This window comes from Camelina sativa, chromosome 12 (assembly GCF_000633955.1).
Source record: "Camelina sativa cultivar DH55 chromosome 12, Cs, whole genome shotgun sequence".
NCBI lineage: Eukaryota > Viridiplantae > Streptophyta > Magnoliopsida > Brassicales > Brassicaceae > Camelina > Camelina sativa.
In genome coordinates, this window is record NC_025696.1 from 12615170 (window position 1) to 12628985 (window position 13816).

The 13816-nt window shown below is 38.3% G+C and overlaps 4 protein-coding genes across 6 annotated transcripts; 3 read left to right on the top strand and 1 right to left on the bottom strand.

Moving 5' to 3' along the window:
• Nucleotides 1200-3812, top strand: LOC104731464 (probable 3-hydroxyisobutyrate dehydrogenase, mitochondrial). Of its 2 annotated transcripts, XM_010450839.2 has the most exons (10): nucleotides 1200-1455; nucleotides 1664-1752; nucleotides 1854-1968; nucleotides 2215-2365; nucleotides 2491-2573; nucleotides 2690-2785; nucleotides 2932-3074; nucleotides 3167-3251; nucleotides 3348-3427; nucleotides 3604-3812. In XM_010450839.2, exons 1-10 carry the CDS (start codon nucleotides 1333-1335, stop codon nucleotides 3689-3691), a joined length of 1053 nt encoding a protein of 350 aa, XP_010449141.1. In that variant the 5' UTR covers nucleotides 1200-1332; the 3' UTR covers nucleotides 3692-3812. The 2 variants fall into 2 exon arrangements, with proteins under 2 accessions (XP_010449141.1, XP_019089482.1); XM_019233937.1 differs by lacking the exon at nucleotides 1664-1752 and having other exon boundaries at nucleotides 1326-1455.
• LOC104731463 (small RNA 2'-O-methyltransferase-like) lies at nucleotides 3719-9808 on the top strand. Of its 2 annotated transcripts, XM_010450838.1 has the most exons (11): nucleotides 3986-4225; nucleotides 4741-4984; nucleotides 5078-5176; nucleotides 5362-5816; nucleotides 5900-6151; nucleotides 6268-7014; nucleotides 7885-8099; nucleotides 8411-8562; nucleotides 8702-8818; nucleotides 8982-9101; nucleotides 9205-9808. In XM_010450838.1, the coding sequence occupies exons 2-11, from the start codon at nucleotides 4769-4771 to the stop codon at nucleotides 9634-9636; spliced, it is 2805 nt and encodes a 934-aa protein (XP_010449140.1). In that variant the 5' UTR covers nucleotides 3986-4225; nucleotides 4741-4768; the 3' UTR covers nucleotides 9637-9808. The 2 variants fall into 2 exon arrangements, with proteins under 2 accessions (XP_010449139.1, XP_010449140.1); XM_010450837.2 differs by lacking the exons at nucleotides 8411-8562; nucleotides 8702-8818; nucleotides 8982-9101; nucleotides 9205-9808 and adding exons at nucleotides 3719-3854; nucleotides 7251-7405; nucleotides 7511-7627 and having other exon boundaries at nucleotides 3957-4225; nucleotides 6268-7160; nucleotides 7825-8045.
• Nucleotides 9897-11883, top strand: LOC104731466 (protein POLLENLESS 3-like). Its single transcript, XM_010450841.2, has 5 exons — nucleotides 9897-10207; nucleotides 10365-10577; nucleotides 10664-10812; nucleotides 10906-10974; nucleotides 11066-11883. Exons 1-5 carry the CDS (start codon nucleotides 9995-9997, stop codon nucleotides 11730-11732), a joined length of 1311 nt encoding a protein of 436 aa, XP_010449143.1. The 5' UTR covers nucleotides 9897-9994; the 3' UTR covers nucleotides 11733-11883.
• LOC104731465 (tubulin beta-9 chain) lies at nucleotides 11925-13816 on the bottom strand. The gene is made up of 3 exons (XM_010450840.2): nucleotides 13298-13816; nucleotides 12891-13160; nucleotides 11925-12785 (listed from the first exon to the last, which is right to left on the bottom strand). The coding sequence occupies exons 1-3, from the start codon at nucleotides 13689-13691 to the stop codon at nucleotides 12115-12117; spliced, it is 1335 nt and encodes a 444-aa protein (XP_010449142.1). The 5' UTR covers nucleotides 13692-13816; the 3' UTR covers nucleotides 11925-12114.

Sequence of the window (13816 nt, forward strand, 5' to 3'; positions counted from 1 at the left end):
ACGAGAGAGAATTATTTTAAGCTTACTTTTTCATAGTCTTTTCAGGTAAAGAGAAGAGGGTAGTGCTTAGGAAAGATTAAATATTAAAGATTAAAGAGAAGAGGGTAGTTTTTAATTATCACCCGCCAGGAATGGCCCCGGGAAAAAAGAATCCAAAAAAAGACTGCAAGAACAAAAAAAAAAGGTGACCTACACTAACTAATGTTTAAGTGACTGTGACTCATGGTGGACGCCAAAGTGTTTTATCCAATATGGTTTTGAGTCTTTTGCCCTTTGCCTTTAGTGAAGGCTAAAACTGTCATTTTGACTTCACAGTGAGTTTTTTGACCTCATTGGGAAAATAAGCGAGAATTGCGCAGTGCAGTAATAATAATAAATCCTTGTTAAAAAAAATTGCAACTAATATGAAATTTACAAGAAAATTTACAGAAAAAATGGGAATAAGTTAATAATAACCAGTGTTCAAGAAAGCGCTAGGCGGTGTTTGGGCGGTGATTCAGCGCCTAGCGCCTAGAACGCCTAACCGGGGCCTAGACGGTTTTAAGCAGTTTAGACATTTACAACATAAAACATTATATATATAAAATTATGTATAAATATATGTTAGAAAAATAAAAAAATTATAAATTGTAAACAAAATTAAGAAAAATACATTTATTTAAGTTATATTAACAACATATAAACATTTATAATTACATATACATATATAAAACTTGATAGTTTAAATATATTTATAGTTAAAAATCAAAAATAAATATTAAAATTAAATTAATATAATTTTAAGCGGTTTAGACGGTCATCTAGGCGTCTGCTGAGCGCCTAGACGGCGTCTAGGCGGCCGCCTTGACTGCTTTCTTGAACACTGATAATAACCTATAAATGATTTTTTTTTCTTTTGAGAAATCCAGGAAAAAAGAATGAATCCCAATTAAAATTCTGAAATAGATATAAAAAAAAAGAAGAAGAAGAATAATGAATAATTATGTCAAAAATCAATGATAATTAATAATTGAGAAAAGCAACATTTATTAGTAGTAAAATGTAGAAGAAATGGGGTCCTCAGATGCTGACTACGTTGACTAGGTGAGACCGGGATAGACAAGACCCGGTCAGGACAATTATTTTGGCTTTTACACTGATAATTTCAAAAGTTATAGTCCACTTTCGGAAGAAACTGGGAACTAAAGGGGTCATCTATTCAAAAAGCAAAATTGATGACTCATGAGTGTGCTGGTGAGATGATCTGATCATGAGAGAGGAAGACTTGCGTCTGAGACTCACTCACTCTCCTTTTGCTTATTTTGCTAAACAAAGCTCTTGAAAATTTCATCAATGGCGATTCGCAGAGCGCAGTCTCTTCTTTGTCTCACCAAATTCAAAACCAATTTCGTGTTTGGATCTTATCTACGGCCCCGCCGATTCTCTTCGTCGTCTCAGAATTCAAATCAGTTCCAGGTTCTGGTTTTAAAACTTTTCTTCATGATCTCTTTTACTCATTTGCTTATAACGTTCCAAAAACATGATCTTTAAGGTAGCTGGAAGAAAAAGGTCTTAACTTTTATAATATCGAGCATAGTTTTACACGAATTTTGTCTTTCATTGTTTTGTGAATCTGATCAAAATTTATGTAAATGAAATTCTCATTTTTCTCTGTTTTTCTCAGAACGTTGGTTTCATAGGGCTTGGGAATATGGGGTCTAGGATGGTGAATAATCTAGTTAAAGCTGGATATAACGTTACCGTTCATGACATGTAATAATTACCCTTTAGTGCCCATTTTCATATTTTGTTAATGGTTGATCCATTTGAGTTGTCTAACCTTTTTGCTCGTATACTTGTGTTTGATATCACAGAAATCGTGATGTTATGAAGATGTTTGCTGAATTAGGAGTCTCTGCTAGAGAAACTCCTTATGAAGTTGCACAAGATAGCCAAGTTGTGATTACCATGCTTCCTTCATCATCTCACGTAAGTTATTATTGCCTCTAGCAAGAGTTTTTTTGTGAGAACAGTTTTGGACATTGTCATGTTAGTTGCATGATTCAATGCGTTATTGGGAAATAATAGTCTACAAGAATCAAGATAGTACTGTTGTTTAACTCCTGTTACTGGGATGTTTAGATGGTTGAAACCTGAAGCCTGAAGGAATGTAAAACCTTTATTTGTTGATCTCTTGATTGGTTTTATGAAGAAAAAGGATTCTAATTCATGTAGGTGATGGATGTGTACACAGGAAGAGATGGGTTGCTTCGTGGAGAAAATGCAATAAGACCTGCTTTGTTTATAGATTCATCTACTATTGATCCACAAACAACTCGAAAAATCTCGCTTGCTGTTTCTAATTGTAATTTGAAAGAAAAGAGAGGTAAAGCATATAATAGTATTTGCTCTTATGAGTTAACTATGAGTAAACAACAGCTTCATTTTGTTCTTCTTGTGAACAAGTCGAGTTTGTTTCATTTTATATAGTTTTAACCATCTTCGATGCAGATAACTGGGAAAGGCCAGTCATGTTGGATGCTCCTGTCTCTGGAGGTGTACTTGCTGCAGAAGCTAGTACGCTCACTTTCATGGTATGTTGTCGACTCTCTTTTCTTCTACAATATTTGAATCACATCCTTTATAGATACTCAATGATTATATGTTCATGTAGCAGCAAAATGGCATTGATACAATTGCACGTTTATAGGTTGGAGGTCCCGAAGATGCTTACTTAGCTGCTAGACCAATTCTTCAGTCAATGGGTAGAACTTCCATCTACTGTGGTGGTTCAGGAAATGGATCTGTAAGTTCACTGTTATACCATGTTTTAGTGACTTTTTCTATTACAGTTCCTCTTATCTAATCATTGGTATATTTGGATCCACAATTCTCTGGATGAATCTTTTCAATCTAGACTGAGAAACGACGTGTTCTTTTTTTCAAACATAGGCTGCAAAGATTTGTAACAATTTGGCAATGGCTGTTAGTATGCTCGGCACTTCAGAAGCCTTAGCTCTTGGTCAGTCTCTTGGAATATCTGCCAGCACTTTAACAGAAGTGTTAAACACATCTAGTGGCCGATGTTGGAGTAGGTATGTAACTAAAATGACCTCTTCAAATTTATAAACGCCTTCTATTTAAGTACAAATCCCAATTTAACTTCATTATATTCTTAAAACCACAGCGACGCATATAATCCAGTTCCAGGAGTGATGAAAGGTGTGCCCTCTTCAAGGGATTACAATGGCGGTTTCGCATCCAAACTTATGGTCAGTTTCTTAACATATATATTTATATTGTTGATCCTATCTGTAAAGCTCCATTTCTTTTGTTTCTTTCATGGATTTTGGGTATTCAAAATGCAGGCTAAAGACCTAAACCTCGCAGCAGCATCAGCTGAAGAAGTTGGACACAAAAGCCCATTAATATCCAAAGCACAAGAAATGTGAGTACTTACACTAGCTTTTCTTCTAGACGTTTTTTTCCTTGAAAAGATGACTCGGTGTTAACAAAGAAGGCTTGTGAAGTTTATGAAAACAACTTTAAAACCTGTGTTTAAAGCTCCTTAATGAAGCAATGCACACATATCATCAAGCTGGAGTTTTTTTTGTGTGTTTGCAGTTACAAGAAGATGTGCGAGGAAGGGCATGAAACAAAGGACTTCTCTTGTGTCTTCAGACACTTTTACAATGGCAAAGATGAAGTCTGAGGCAAACTTTACAATGACCCTGTAAAAATAATCAGTGTCTTCGTATACATCTTTGGTAATAAAAGAGCATTATATACAGGATTTACTCTTAGTGCAGAATAAAGCATGAAAGCATTCTATACAGGATTAAACAAAGTTAATGCAAAGTCAAACGTCACCGTTGGTAATTAACATCTTTTTTTTTTAACGGTGTTACTCGCTAAACCGATCCACATTTATATCATTTTCCTTTTTTGTATTCGTAATGAATTTGATATACAATCAGTCTTTGGCTATATTCCTAAAACATCAAGATCTTGACTTCGACATGACAAGTCCAATGAAGAACCAAACCATTTTTGCAGAATCTCCGGGTACCAAATCTCTCTATTTGTTAGAAGTGGGAAGTAAAAAAATCACGGAAACACCCCCACAATAATGTAATGACCAATACACCCTTGGCTTTCTTCATCCCACCGCTACATTTGAAAATCCCCAGCTTCCTCTGTACGCTCAAAACTAGTTACATGCCATTTCTCTCAACACTGTTATAAGGTAAGTCTTTGTTTCTTGCTTGCTTTTCGTCTCTTAAGTTTCGCTTCGTTTGGTTCTTTGTAAATTTTGATTTCGTTGATCCTTCGTTTCTGTGGACGATTCGGTCCTCGTAACGTTACTTCAACCCTTTCTTTTTTAATTTTTGATCCCTTCGCGCGGAAAAATCCTTGCTTTGACTCATGTTCCTCTGTTTCATCTCTCTGTTTTCTGCGGCATCTCCGTAAAGCCTATTACTTTATCGGATTTGAGTTTGTTTACATCCTTCACTCATCTGAATTTTCTCCTTTGGATTTTACCATTTTGTATGTTGTTGTGGAATCAAGACTCAACTAGACTGATAATTTAAGCCATCTTCTCCTCTAGCTAACCCCTGAATTTAGGTCATCTTCTTAGGTTCTCTCTCTTTAGGAAAAACCCTAGTTTTTTGGGGTTCCGTGCAGTCGTACAGTTTGCACAAAAGTTGCCATTTTCCCTGATCTATGCAAGTCATGTATAGTTCTTTTGTTTTGTCTCAGTGTCTAGAGAAGCTAGAGTGAGTTTGTAATGGCGGGTGAGGAGAAGCAGACTCTTAATCCTAAGGAAATTATACATGACAAGTTTGGTGTTAAAGCAAGTTACAGAATTGAGGAAGTTCATGCTTCTTCGAATGGATGCCTCTATCGATGTCACTTGCAGCTACCTGACTTTACTGTTGTATCAAACGTCTTCAAGAAAGAGATGGATTCTGAACAATCCGCTGCTGAATTGGCTCTCGAGAAGGTTTGTTTTGTTATATTAATCTCCTGTATTTTGTATCTTTGTTTTCTGAATGTTGTTATGCTAAAGAAGAAGACGATACTATTCATGTTGCAGCTTGGCATTCACCCACTGGATTATAATGATGATGATATTACAGTGGAGGAAGCTTGGGATGATATCGTTGAACGCATCAAGTATATATTTTCTGATGAGGTTAGTATGTCACAAGCAATTTTGGATTTCTGTAGGTTTGTAAATATGAGTAATGGTTATTGATTAATTGATCACTGGACTAAAAGCCTAAAAGCAATCTGGGAGTTGTCTTTATGCAAATGACATTATATAATTAACCAACTTACGTTTTTCGGCATTAATGTTTTAAGTTGTTGCCATTGCAGTTTCTTTCAGCTGATCATCCTCTTGGAGGTCACATTAGGGCGGCATTGCAAAGGGATGGTGAACTTTGCGGATCAGTTCCTGTTTCTGTCATCGCTACATTTGATACAAAGATCAACAGTCGTTGTAAAGTGATTAATCCTTCTGTGGACTCAGATCCTAGCTTGCTCATGTCCTATGTCATGAAGGCTGCTGCAAAGTTGCCAGACTACGTTGTCGTATCTCCGCATGAAGATTCACTCCGGAGGAAAAAACCATACCCTTCAGCAATTATAAAAACATTGGCTACTCAAGTAGAAAGCATAAAATTTGAGGCTGTGCATTTACAATGTAGCGTTGATGGTGAAGAGGCTGTTAAGCCAGTCACTCTTGATATTTCATCAGGTCGGTATTACTTGGATATTATTGCTGAAAAGCTTGGGTTGAAGGATGGCAGCCAAGTGATGATATCAAAAAGGTGATGAAATTTTCCTTTTTGTCAATTAATGGAGCTTTCTTGGTGTTAATCTGATTAAAACTCTTTTTGGATTTTTTCAACAGGACTATTGGCAAAACTGACTCTGGCTTAGAGTGTAGAGTATACGCTGCCATAACTAAGTTGAATCATTCATGGAAATCCCGTGAAAAACGTCCAATTAATGAATCATCACATCTTGAAAAGTCTCGGAATGCAAAAGCTAGTTTTGTTAGTGGTCTAGATATTCACGGTGATGCGATTGTGGCATCTGTTGGTTATCCATGGAGGTCCCATGATCTTGAACACGATGATGTAACTTTAAAGTCATTTTACAGGTCTCTACTCCTACCAACTTTTGCTCTGTTTAAGTTTTTATCTTCTTCTTTTGTATATCTTTTGGTCTTCCCCGCTGATGCACTAATTATCTTATCATGTTTTTGGCTACATGTAGGATATGTTGCGGTATGTCTCCTAATGGTATCTATAAATTCTCCCGACAAGCACTAATTGCTGCACAGTTGCCTTTTTCGTACACTTCAAAGTCTAATTGGAGAGGTCCATTCCCGAGGGAGATTCTCTGCATGTTCTGTCACCAGCAACAGCTAGCAGAACCCATTTTTACTGTAACTATATCCCCTGTGAAACCACTGTCTGGCATATTAAGATCCTACCAGAAGCTGAAAGACTCAGAATGTGATGATAGCGACAATCAGTATATGAGAAGGGAAGAAGACGAGATACCAGGATCAGGGACTGGGTATAGATGTGAAGTGAAGATTCTCTCAAAGTCACAGGATTTGGTTTTAGATTGCTCACCGGGTAACTTCTATGAGAAGGAGAATCATGCTATTCAAAATGCTGCGTTGAAAGCCCTCTCATGGTTTAATGGGTTATTCGATGACCTTGATGCTGATCCAGATCAACCATGTTATTCGAAACTACACCTGGATATGCTCTTTCAACGTAGTGTCATGATAAAAGGGGCTTTTCCAAGTAGTAGAAAGTATGAACAGCCCAGGTCTAAATCAAGGAACACGGGTATGCCACGTGAACGGAAGCGTGTTCAATCCATAACAGATGGTTCCTTGGTTAGCATATGCTATTCTGTGTCCGTGGAGGTTGATGCTGACTTTTGGAGGAATAGTGAATGCTTGAAAGAACTCATCGAAAGCAATGAAGAGATAGAATTTGAGGTAGGAAATGGATCTATGAATCCACATCTTGAATCGGTTGTCACTCAGATGTCTGTGGGACAATATGCTTGTTTTTTAACTAATAACCCTGCTGAAAGCTTGGTTTTGGCTGCTGCCACTGATACTGTGAGAACTCAGTCACTCTTATCAGGTAACGCTTGTAATGTTTAATAGAGAAATCTTAGCTTTTTCAGGTAACTTTATCAACTGACGACATATCTTTTGTTACAAATGCAACCAGAACTCTCAGCCGGTTTGGAATACAATGTACGTTTGTTGGGAGTGAAAGGGCCGACAGAAGAACGAATGGAGGCGGATTTTTTCAAACCCCCACTTTCAAAACAGCGTGTTGAATATGCAATGAACCATATAAAAGAATCGTCAGCTTCTACTCTGGTAGACTCTTCTTGTTTCTTATATATTATCTGTCTTTCTGCTTCTTGTGATTCAGGATTCTTTTTAGGACTCCTTATAATATTCCAGTCTTGATACTTGTTTCAGGTTGACTTTGGATGCGGGTCTGGAAGTTTACTAGCCTCTTTACTTGACTATCCAACTTCACTTCAAACCATGGTCGGTGTTGACATCTCACAGAAGGGCCTTGCCCGTGCTGCCAAGGTATGCTAACTCTGAGACTTAACCTGATGAGACTAAATGCATCTTAAAGCTTGATATGTGTTTGATCAAAACTGCATTTATGCGATTCATGAGTTGTGTAACATGTGAAGATTGTATTTTATATCCTCTTCAGAGATGGTTGAATGAAGATTGTTAACTTACATCAAATATGTGTGCATGTATTGTTTCAATTTCAGATGCTACATTTGAAATTAAACAAGGGACCTTGCAACCTCAAATCTACTACACTCTATGATGGCTAATTGTGAACCCTTAATAGAACTCATTGAAAGCAATGAAGAGATAGAGTTTGAGGTAGGGACTGGATCCATGAATCCACATATAGAATCAGCTGTTACTCAGATGACTGTGGGTGAATATGCTTCTTTTAGTACTACACTCTCTGATGCTCCAGAAGCTTTGATTTTGGCTGCTTCTGCTGATACTGTGACAGTCCGCTCGCTCCTATCAGGTATTGCTTCTAATGTTTACATTTGTTGGATGTTATAGGATGGTTTCTGAAAACGATTTTCTGGTTGGAAGAAAAAAAAAGGTGTTTATCAAATGTTGATATTTGTACTGCCTTCATTAGTGAACTTACTTACTAGTAAGTACAAAATTCTAGGCAAAGTTATGTAAGGTAGCATCATTATTAACAAATAACAATTCACCTTTGCTGTATCGAGCTTTTATAGCTGACGGCAGAGGATGAACAAAAGTTAAGAGATTCCATGAACATTTATATGTGATACTGATGAATTTCTCTGCTTTTTTCTTTCACAGAACATCCAACTTTAAATTACAGTATACTTTTGCTGGGTGTGAAAGGACCATCAGAAGAACGAATGGAGGCGGCTTTTTTCAAACCTCCACTTTCAAAACAGCGTGTTGAATATGCACTGAAACATATAAGAGAATCATCCGCTTCTACTTTGGTAAGCTCTTTATATCTTAATGTCTTCCTGCTTATTGGGACTCTAAATTCAAGACTTCTTCAATTGTTTTGAGTCTCACTTGTCCTAATTGGTAGCACTGTAATTAAGCGTAAGATGACACCTCTATTTCTCGTTACAGGTTGATTTTGGATGCGGATCTGGAAGTTTATTAGACTCTCTACTTGACTATCCAACTTCACTTCAAACCATTATCGGTGTTGACATTTCACCGAAGGGTCTTGCCCGTGCTGCTAAGGTATTCAAAATCGCATACCACTGTTTTTTTACTCCCGCTAGTAGAAGAAATAACTTGATGAGACTAGTGCATCAAGAAAATTGATGTGTGTTTGATGAAGGCTGCATTTGTGTAATCGAAAAGAAATGGTAGATTTACGTATGTTTCTGTGTATCAACTTCAGATGCTACATATAAAACTAAACAAGGAAGATTGCAACGTCAAATCTGCTACACTTTATGATGGTTCCATCCTTGAGTTTGACTCTAGGCTGTATGACGTAGACATCGGCACTTGCTTAGAGGTGGTTCTCCTGTCATCTGCTTTATTCCTTAAAAGTTTGTGCATGTTCATCAAAAGCAAACTGTCTGGTTAAGCGTTGCATATAATCTGTTCTGAATCTGTAGGTTATTGAGCACATGGAAGAAGATCAAGCCTGTCAATTTGGGGAAATAGTTCTGAGCTTGTTTCGCCCCAAGCTCCTGATTGTATCAACACCAAACTTCGAGTTCAACACAATCCTCCAGCGGTCTACACCTGAAACCCAAGAAGAAGACAAAACCGAGTCACAGCTTCCTAAATTCAGGAACCACGACCACAAATTCGAGTGGACAAGAGAACAGTTTAACAACTGGGCGTCTAAGCTCGCCAAAGTCCATAACTACAGCGTCGAGTTCAGTGGTGTTGGTGGGTCTGGTGAAGTAGAACCCGGTTTTGCTTCTCAGATAGCTGTTTTTAGAAGGGAAGCTTCATCTGTTGAGAATGTTGCAGAAGGCTCAATGCAGCCTTATAAAGTCATATGGGAATGGAAGAAGGAAGATGGAGACAAAAAAGACTGATCTCTGATTAGAGTAGTAACGAGCAAGCAATGTGATGAATGTGTTCACCTAAAAACAACTCAAAGCTTGTTTAGTTCCTTTTGTCTTAGCTTTTGCAGATGATTAAATTAAATTAACCGTAAAAAACAATGTTTAAAACTAGATTAATGCGAATTACCCTTTTACCCCTGCATCAAAGTTTGTTTATTTATACACAAGTCCTTGTAATTATTATCACTTTCTAACTTCTTCGACTCTGTTTCTTTCAATTCAAGCTAAAGAAGAGCATTTGAGTTCTTTGATCTTTCCACGAAGGACGATCGATCTCTCTGAGGATTTGCTATTTTCTCCGAGAAAATTGAATAGAATCGCCAAGAAAATGTGTTCCTTTGAAGAACGTCGTGCTCCGCCTGGGGTTTACTATACTCCGCCGCCGGCGAGAGCAAGAGATTATGTGACGCCGATGCCGTTGACGGAGAGGAAGAGACCACCGTATTCTTGCTCGTCGTCGTCGGAGAAACGTGACCCCTTTCACATTGTTCACAAGGTTCCTTCTGGTGATTCTCCTTACGTCAGAGCCAAACATGCTCAGGTATAATGAATCTTCCCGGGAAAGCAAGAAAGGATTTTTTTTTTTTGCCCTAATTTAGGGTTTCTTAATTCGTCTGAAGATTTCTCTTAAAATCTTTTAGATTTGTATCGCTGAAACCAATCTTTGAACTCAAATTTGTTGTGATCTTCTTGAACAGTTGATAGCTAAAGATCCGAATCGAGCTATATCATTGTTTTGGGCTGCAATAAACGCTGGAGATCGAGTTGATAGTGCATTGAAGGACATGGCAGTTGTTATGAAACAGTTGGACCGATCTGATGAAGGAATTGAAGCCATCAAATCCTTTCGGTATCTCTGTTCCTTTGAGTCTCAAGACTCCATTGATAACTTACTCCTCGAACTCTACAAGGTAATGAAGCAACCCATTTTTTCTATATCTTAAGTGTTATGGACTTTTGGATGTTTTACTCACAGCTTTGAAATCGGTTTTTGCAGAAGTCAGGGAGGATAGAAGAAGAAGCTGCATTACTTGAGCACAAGCTTAGAACATTCGAACAAGGAATGGGATTTGGTGGTCGAGTCATGAAAGCAAAAAGGGTTCAAGGAAAATATGTTACAATGACTATAGAGCAAGAGAAAGCAAGGTGTGAAAATTTCGGTTTACTCTCATGTTATCTTGATGAGTGAGTATTCTGTCTCTTGAATTGACGTTACCATTGTTTGTTTGAACATTTTAGGTTACTAGGGAATTTAGGATGGGTTCATTTACAGTTACACAACTATGGAATTGCAGAGCAGCATTACAGGTTTGGTTTTGTAATCAGATTCCCAGTTATGGATAGTTGATTACTGTTCCATCTTGTGAGTTTTTGCTTAATGTTAATCATCCATGAACAGGAGAGCTTTGAGTTTGGAACCGGACAAAAACAAAATGTGCAACCTAGCAATCTGCTTGATGCGTATTGGTCGAATTCCTGAAGCTAAATCTCTGCTTGATGATGTACGAGCTTCTTCTGCAGAGATCGACTGTGGAGACGAACCATTCGCAAAGTCTTATGACAGAGCTGTTGAGATGTTAGCAGAAATAGAATCGAAAAAACCAGAAGCTGGTCTTTCAGAAAAGTTCTACGCGGGATGTTCATTTGCAAAAGGAATGAAGGAAAACAGAGATCCTGGATTTGCAAACAAGAACTATTCACATGTTTCTTCTTCTCCAGCATCTGTTCGACAGAACTCTGCAGGTCTATATACACAACCACGCGAATGTAGTAGAGCAGTGATGTACGAAGAAGAAGAAAAGAGAGGTGCAGCTCGAAAGCTACTGTTTGAGAATAGGAAGCCTTTTGATTCTGAGCAATTTAACATCTTAAAGAGAGGAGAAGAAGAAGAACCCATGAAGCGAAAGAAACTGGACCCGAACATGATTCATTATCTCCATGAATACATCACAGATGCTGCAGATGGTCCACAAAGTGAATCTAAGAAGAGCTGGGCAGATATCGCCGAAGAGGAAGAAGAAGAAAATGAAAAATTGCAGGCAGAGCTTAAAACCGCAAAGATATAGGATCTAGTTGTACCAGTTATCAAGTTTTTGGATCGTAGGTGTTTGTCATTTGCAGGCAGAGCTTAAAACCGCAAAGATATAGGATATAATTGTACCAGTTATCAAGTTTTTGGATCATAGAAATTGTATGTGTTTGAGTTTGACATTGATATATTTTCATGAACAAAACAAAGAAGCATAGGGCAAATGGGATTACACTCCGGAACAAATCTTAGTTTTTGGAAAGAAGAAACTCAATAACAAAACACACAAAAGCACAAAAAGAGAGAGAATTCAATTCAGAAAAAGGAGATAAAAGAAATGAGTGCGACAAGACGAACTTACAGCTTGTGTGTGAAAAGCCTTACAAAACAAAAGTAGTAATCAATAATCTTTTTTCTCTTTAAGCCTCTTCTTCTTCTTCGTCCTCCTCGTACTCCTCTTCACCGACTGTAGCATCCTGATATTGCTGATACTCTGCAACAAGATCGTTCATGTTACTCTCAGCCTCAGTGAATTCCATCTCGTCCATTCCTTCTCCTGTGTACCAATGAAGGAAAGCCTTTCTCCTGAACATGGCTGTAAACTGTTCACTCACACGCCTGAACATTTCCTGGATTGAAGTTGAGTTTCCAATGAAAGTCGATGCCATTTTCAAACCCGTGGGAGCTATATCGCAGACGCTTGATTTCACGTTGTTTGGAATCCATTCAACAAAGTACGATGAGTTCTTGTTCTGGACATTCATCATCTGCTCATCAACCTCTTTAGTGCTCATCTTTCCACGGAACAAAGCGGAAGCTGTCAAGTAACGGCCATGACGGGGATCAGCTGCACACATCATGTTCTTGGCATCCCACATCTGTTGAGTAAGTTCAGGGACACTCAAGGCACTGTATTGCTGTGATCCTCTTGATGTCAACGGTGCAAAACCAACCATGAAGAAATGGAGTCGTGGGAAAGGGATAAGGTTCACAGCGAGCTTTCTAAGGTCAGAGTTTAGTTGACCAGGGAACCGAAGACAGCATGTGACACCACTCATGGTAGCTGAGATGAGGTGGTTAAGATCACCAACTGTGCATCAGACAAAAAGAACAATGTCAGGGTTTCAAAACTACAATTCTACAATCACATGAATATTCCAAAACAAAAGGAGAAATGGTTTGTAAATGTACTCACAGGTAGGATTAGATAGCTTCAAGGTGCGGAAACAGATATCGTAGAGAGCTTCGTTATCCAAAACCATACATTCGTCAGCATTCTCAACAAGCTGGTGAACAGAGAGTGTAGCATTGTATGGCTCAACGACGGTATCAGAAACCTTAGGAGATGGGAAAACCGAAAAGGTCATCATCATACGATCAGGATACTCCTCTCTTATCTTAGAAATCAAAAGCGTTCCCATTCCAGAACCAGTTCCTCCTCCCAAAGAATGACAAACTTGAAAACCTAATCAAATAATATACAAATCATACAATCAGAGAACAGCTTAATCAAGAATCTAAACCAACCGAGAGCATCATAAGCAAAATGATCAACCTATACTAAACAAATTCACATTTCTAATAACAGATCTGGATTCAAACCTTGAAGACAGTCACAGTTCTCAGCCTCTTTCCTAACAACATCAAGAACGGAATCAATCAACTCAGCGCCTTCGGTGTAGTGACCTTTAGCCCAGTTATTGCCAGCACCAGACTGGCCAAAGACGAAGTTATCAGGGCGAAAAATCTGACCAAAGGGACCGGATCTGAGAGAATCCATAGTACCAGGCTCCAGATCCATAAGAACAGCGCGAGGAACGTACTTGCCTCCGCTTGCTTCGTTGTAATAGACATTAATCCTCTCTAGCTGTAGATCTGAATCGCCACAGTACTGACCGGTGTGATCGATACCATGCTCGCCGCAAATAACTTCCCAAAACTTAGCACCGATCTGGTTTCCGCACTGACCTCCTTGAATATGAAGGATTTCTCTCATTTTCTTCACCTGATGTTTTTTTTTCTCGGGAAATCGCTCAAAATCTTAAAAAATTTCTCGAGAAAATGATGGTGAGAAAATTTTTGGCGACTCCCCTTCTCTCTGTTGTTTTTTTGATTTGTGAG

Excerpts from the sequence above, each read along its gene's own strand:
- LOC104731464 (XM_010450839.2), top strand. The coding sequence starts at position 1,333 with ATGGCGATTCGCAGAGCGCAGTCTCTTCTTTGTCTCACCAAATTCAAA. Across the intron at positions 3,075-3,166 it reads AGTGGCCGATGTTGGAGTAG|CGACGCATATAATCCAGTTC; the intron begins GTATGTAACTAA and ends TTAAAACCACAG. Across the intron at positions 3,252-3,347 it reads GTTTCGCATCCAAACTTATG|GCTAAAGACCTAAACCTCGC; the intron begins GTCAGTTTCTTA and ends TTCAAAATGCAG.
- LOC104731463 (XM_010450838.1), top strand. The coding sequence starts at position 4,769 with ATGGCGGGTGAGGAGAAGCAGACTCTTAATCCTAAGGAAATTATACAT. Across the intron at positions 5,817-5,899 it reads CAAGTGATGATATCAAAAAG|GACTATTGGCAAAACTGACT; the intron begins GTGATGAAATTT and ends TTTTTTCAACAG. Across the intron at positions 8,563-8,701 it reads AATCATCCGCTTCTACTTTG|GTTGATTTTGGATGCGGATC; the intron begins GTAAGCTCTTTA and ends TTCTCGTTACAG.
- LOC104731466 (XM_010450841.2), top strand. The coding sequence starts at position 9,995 with ATGTGTTCCTTTGAAGAACGTCGTGCTCCGCCTGGGGTTTACTATACT. Across the intron at positions 10,813-10,905 it reads ATAGAGCAAGAGAAAGCAAG|GTTACTAGGGAATTTAGGAT; the intron begins GTGTGAAAATTT and ends TGAACATTTTAG. Across the intron at positions 10,975-11,065 it reads ATTGCAGAGCAGCATTACAG|GAGAGCTTTGAGTTTGGAAC; the intron begins GTTTGGTTTTGT and ends ATCCATGAACAG.
- LOC104731465 (XM_010450840.2), bottom strand. The coding sequence starts at position 13,691 with ATGAGAGAAATCCTTCATATTCAAGGAGGTCAGTGCGGAAACCAGATC. Across the intron at positions 13,161-13,297 it reads GAACTGTGACTGTCTTCAAG|GTTTTCAAGTTTGTCATTCT; the intron begins GTTTGAATCCAG and ends TTATTTGATTAG. Across the intron at positions 12,786-12,890 it reads GAAGCTATCTAATCCTACCT|TTGGTGATCTTAACCACCTC; the intron begins GTGAGTACATTT and ends TCTGATGCACAG.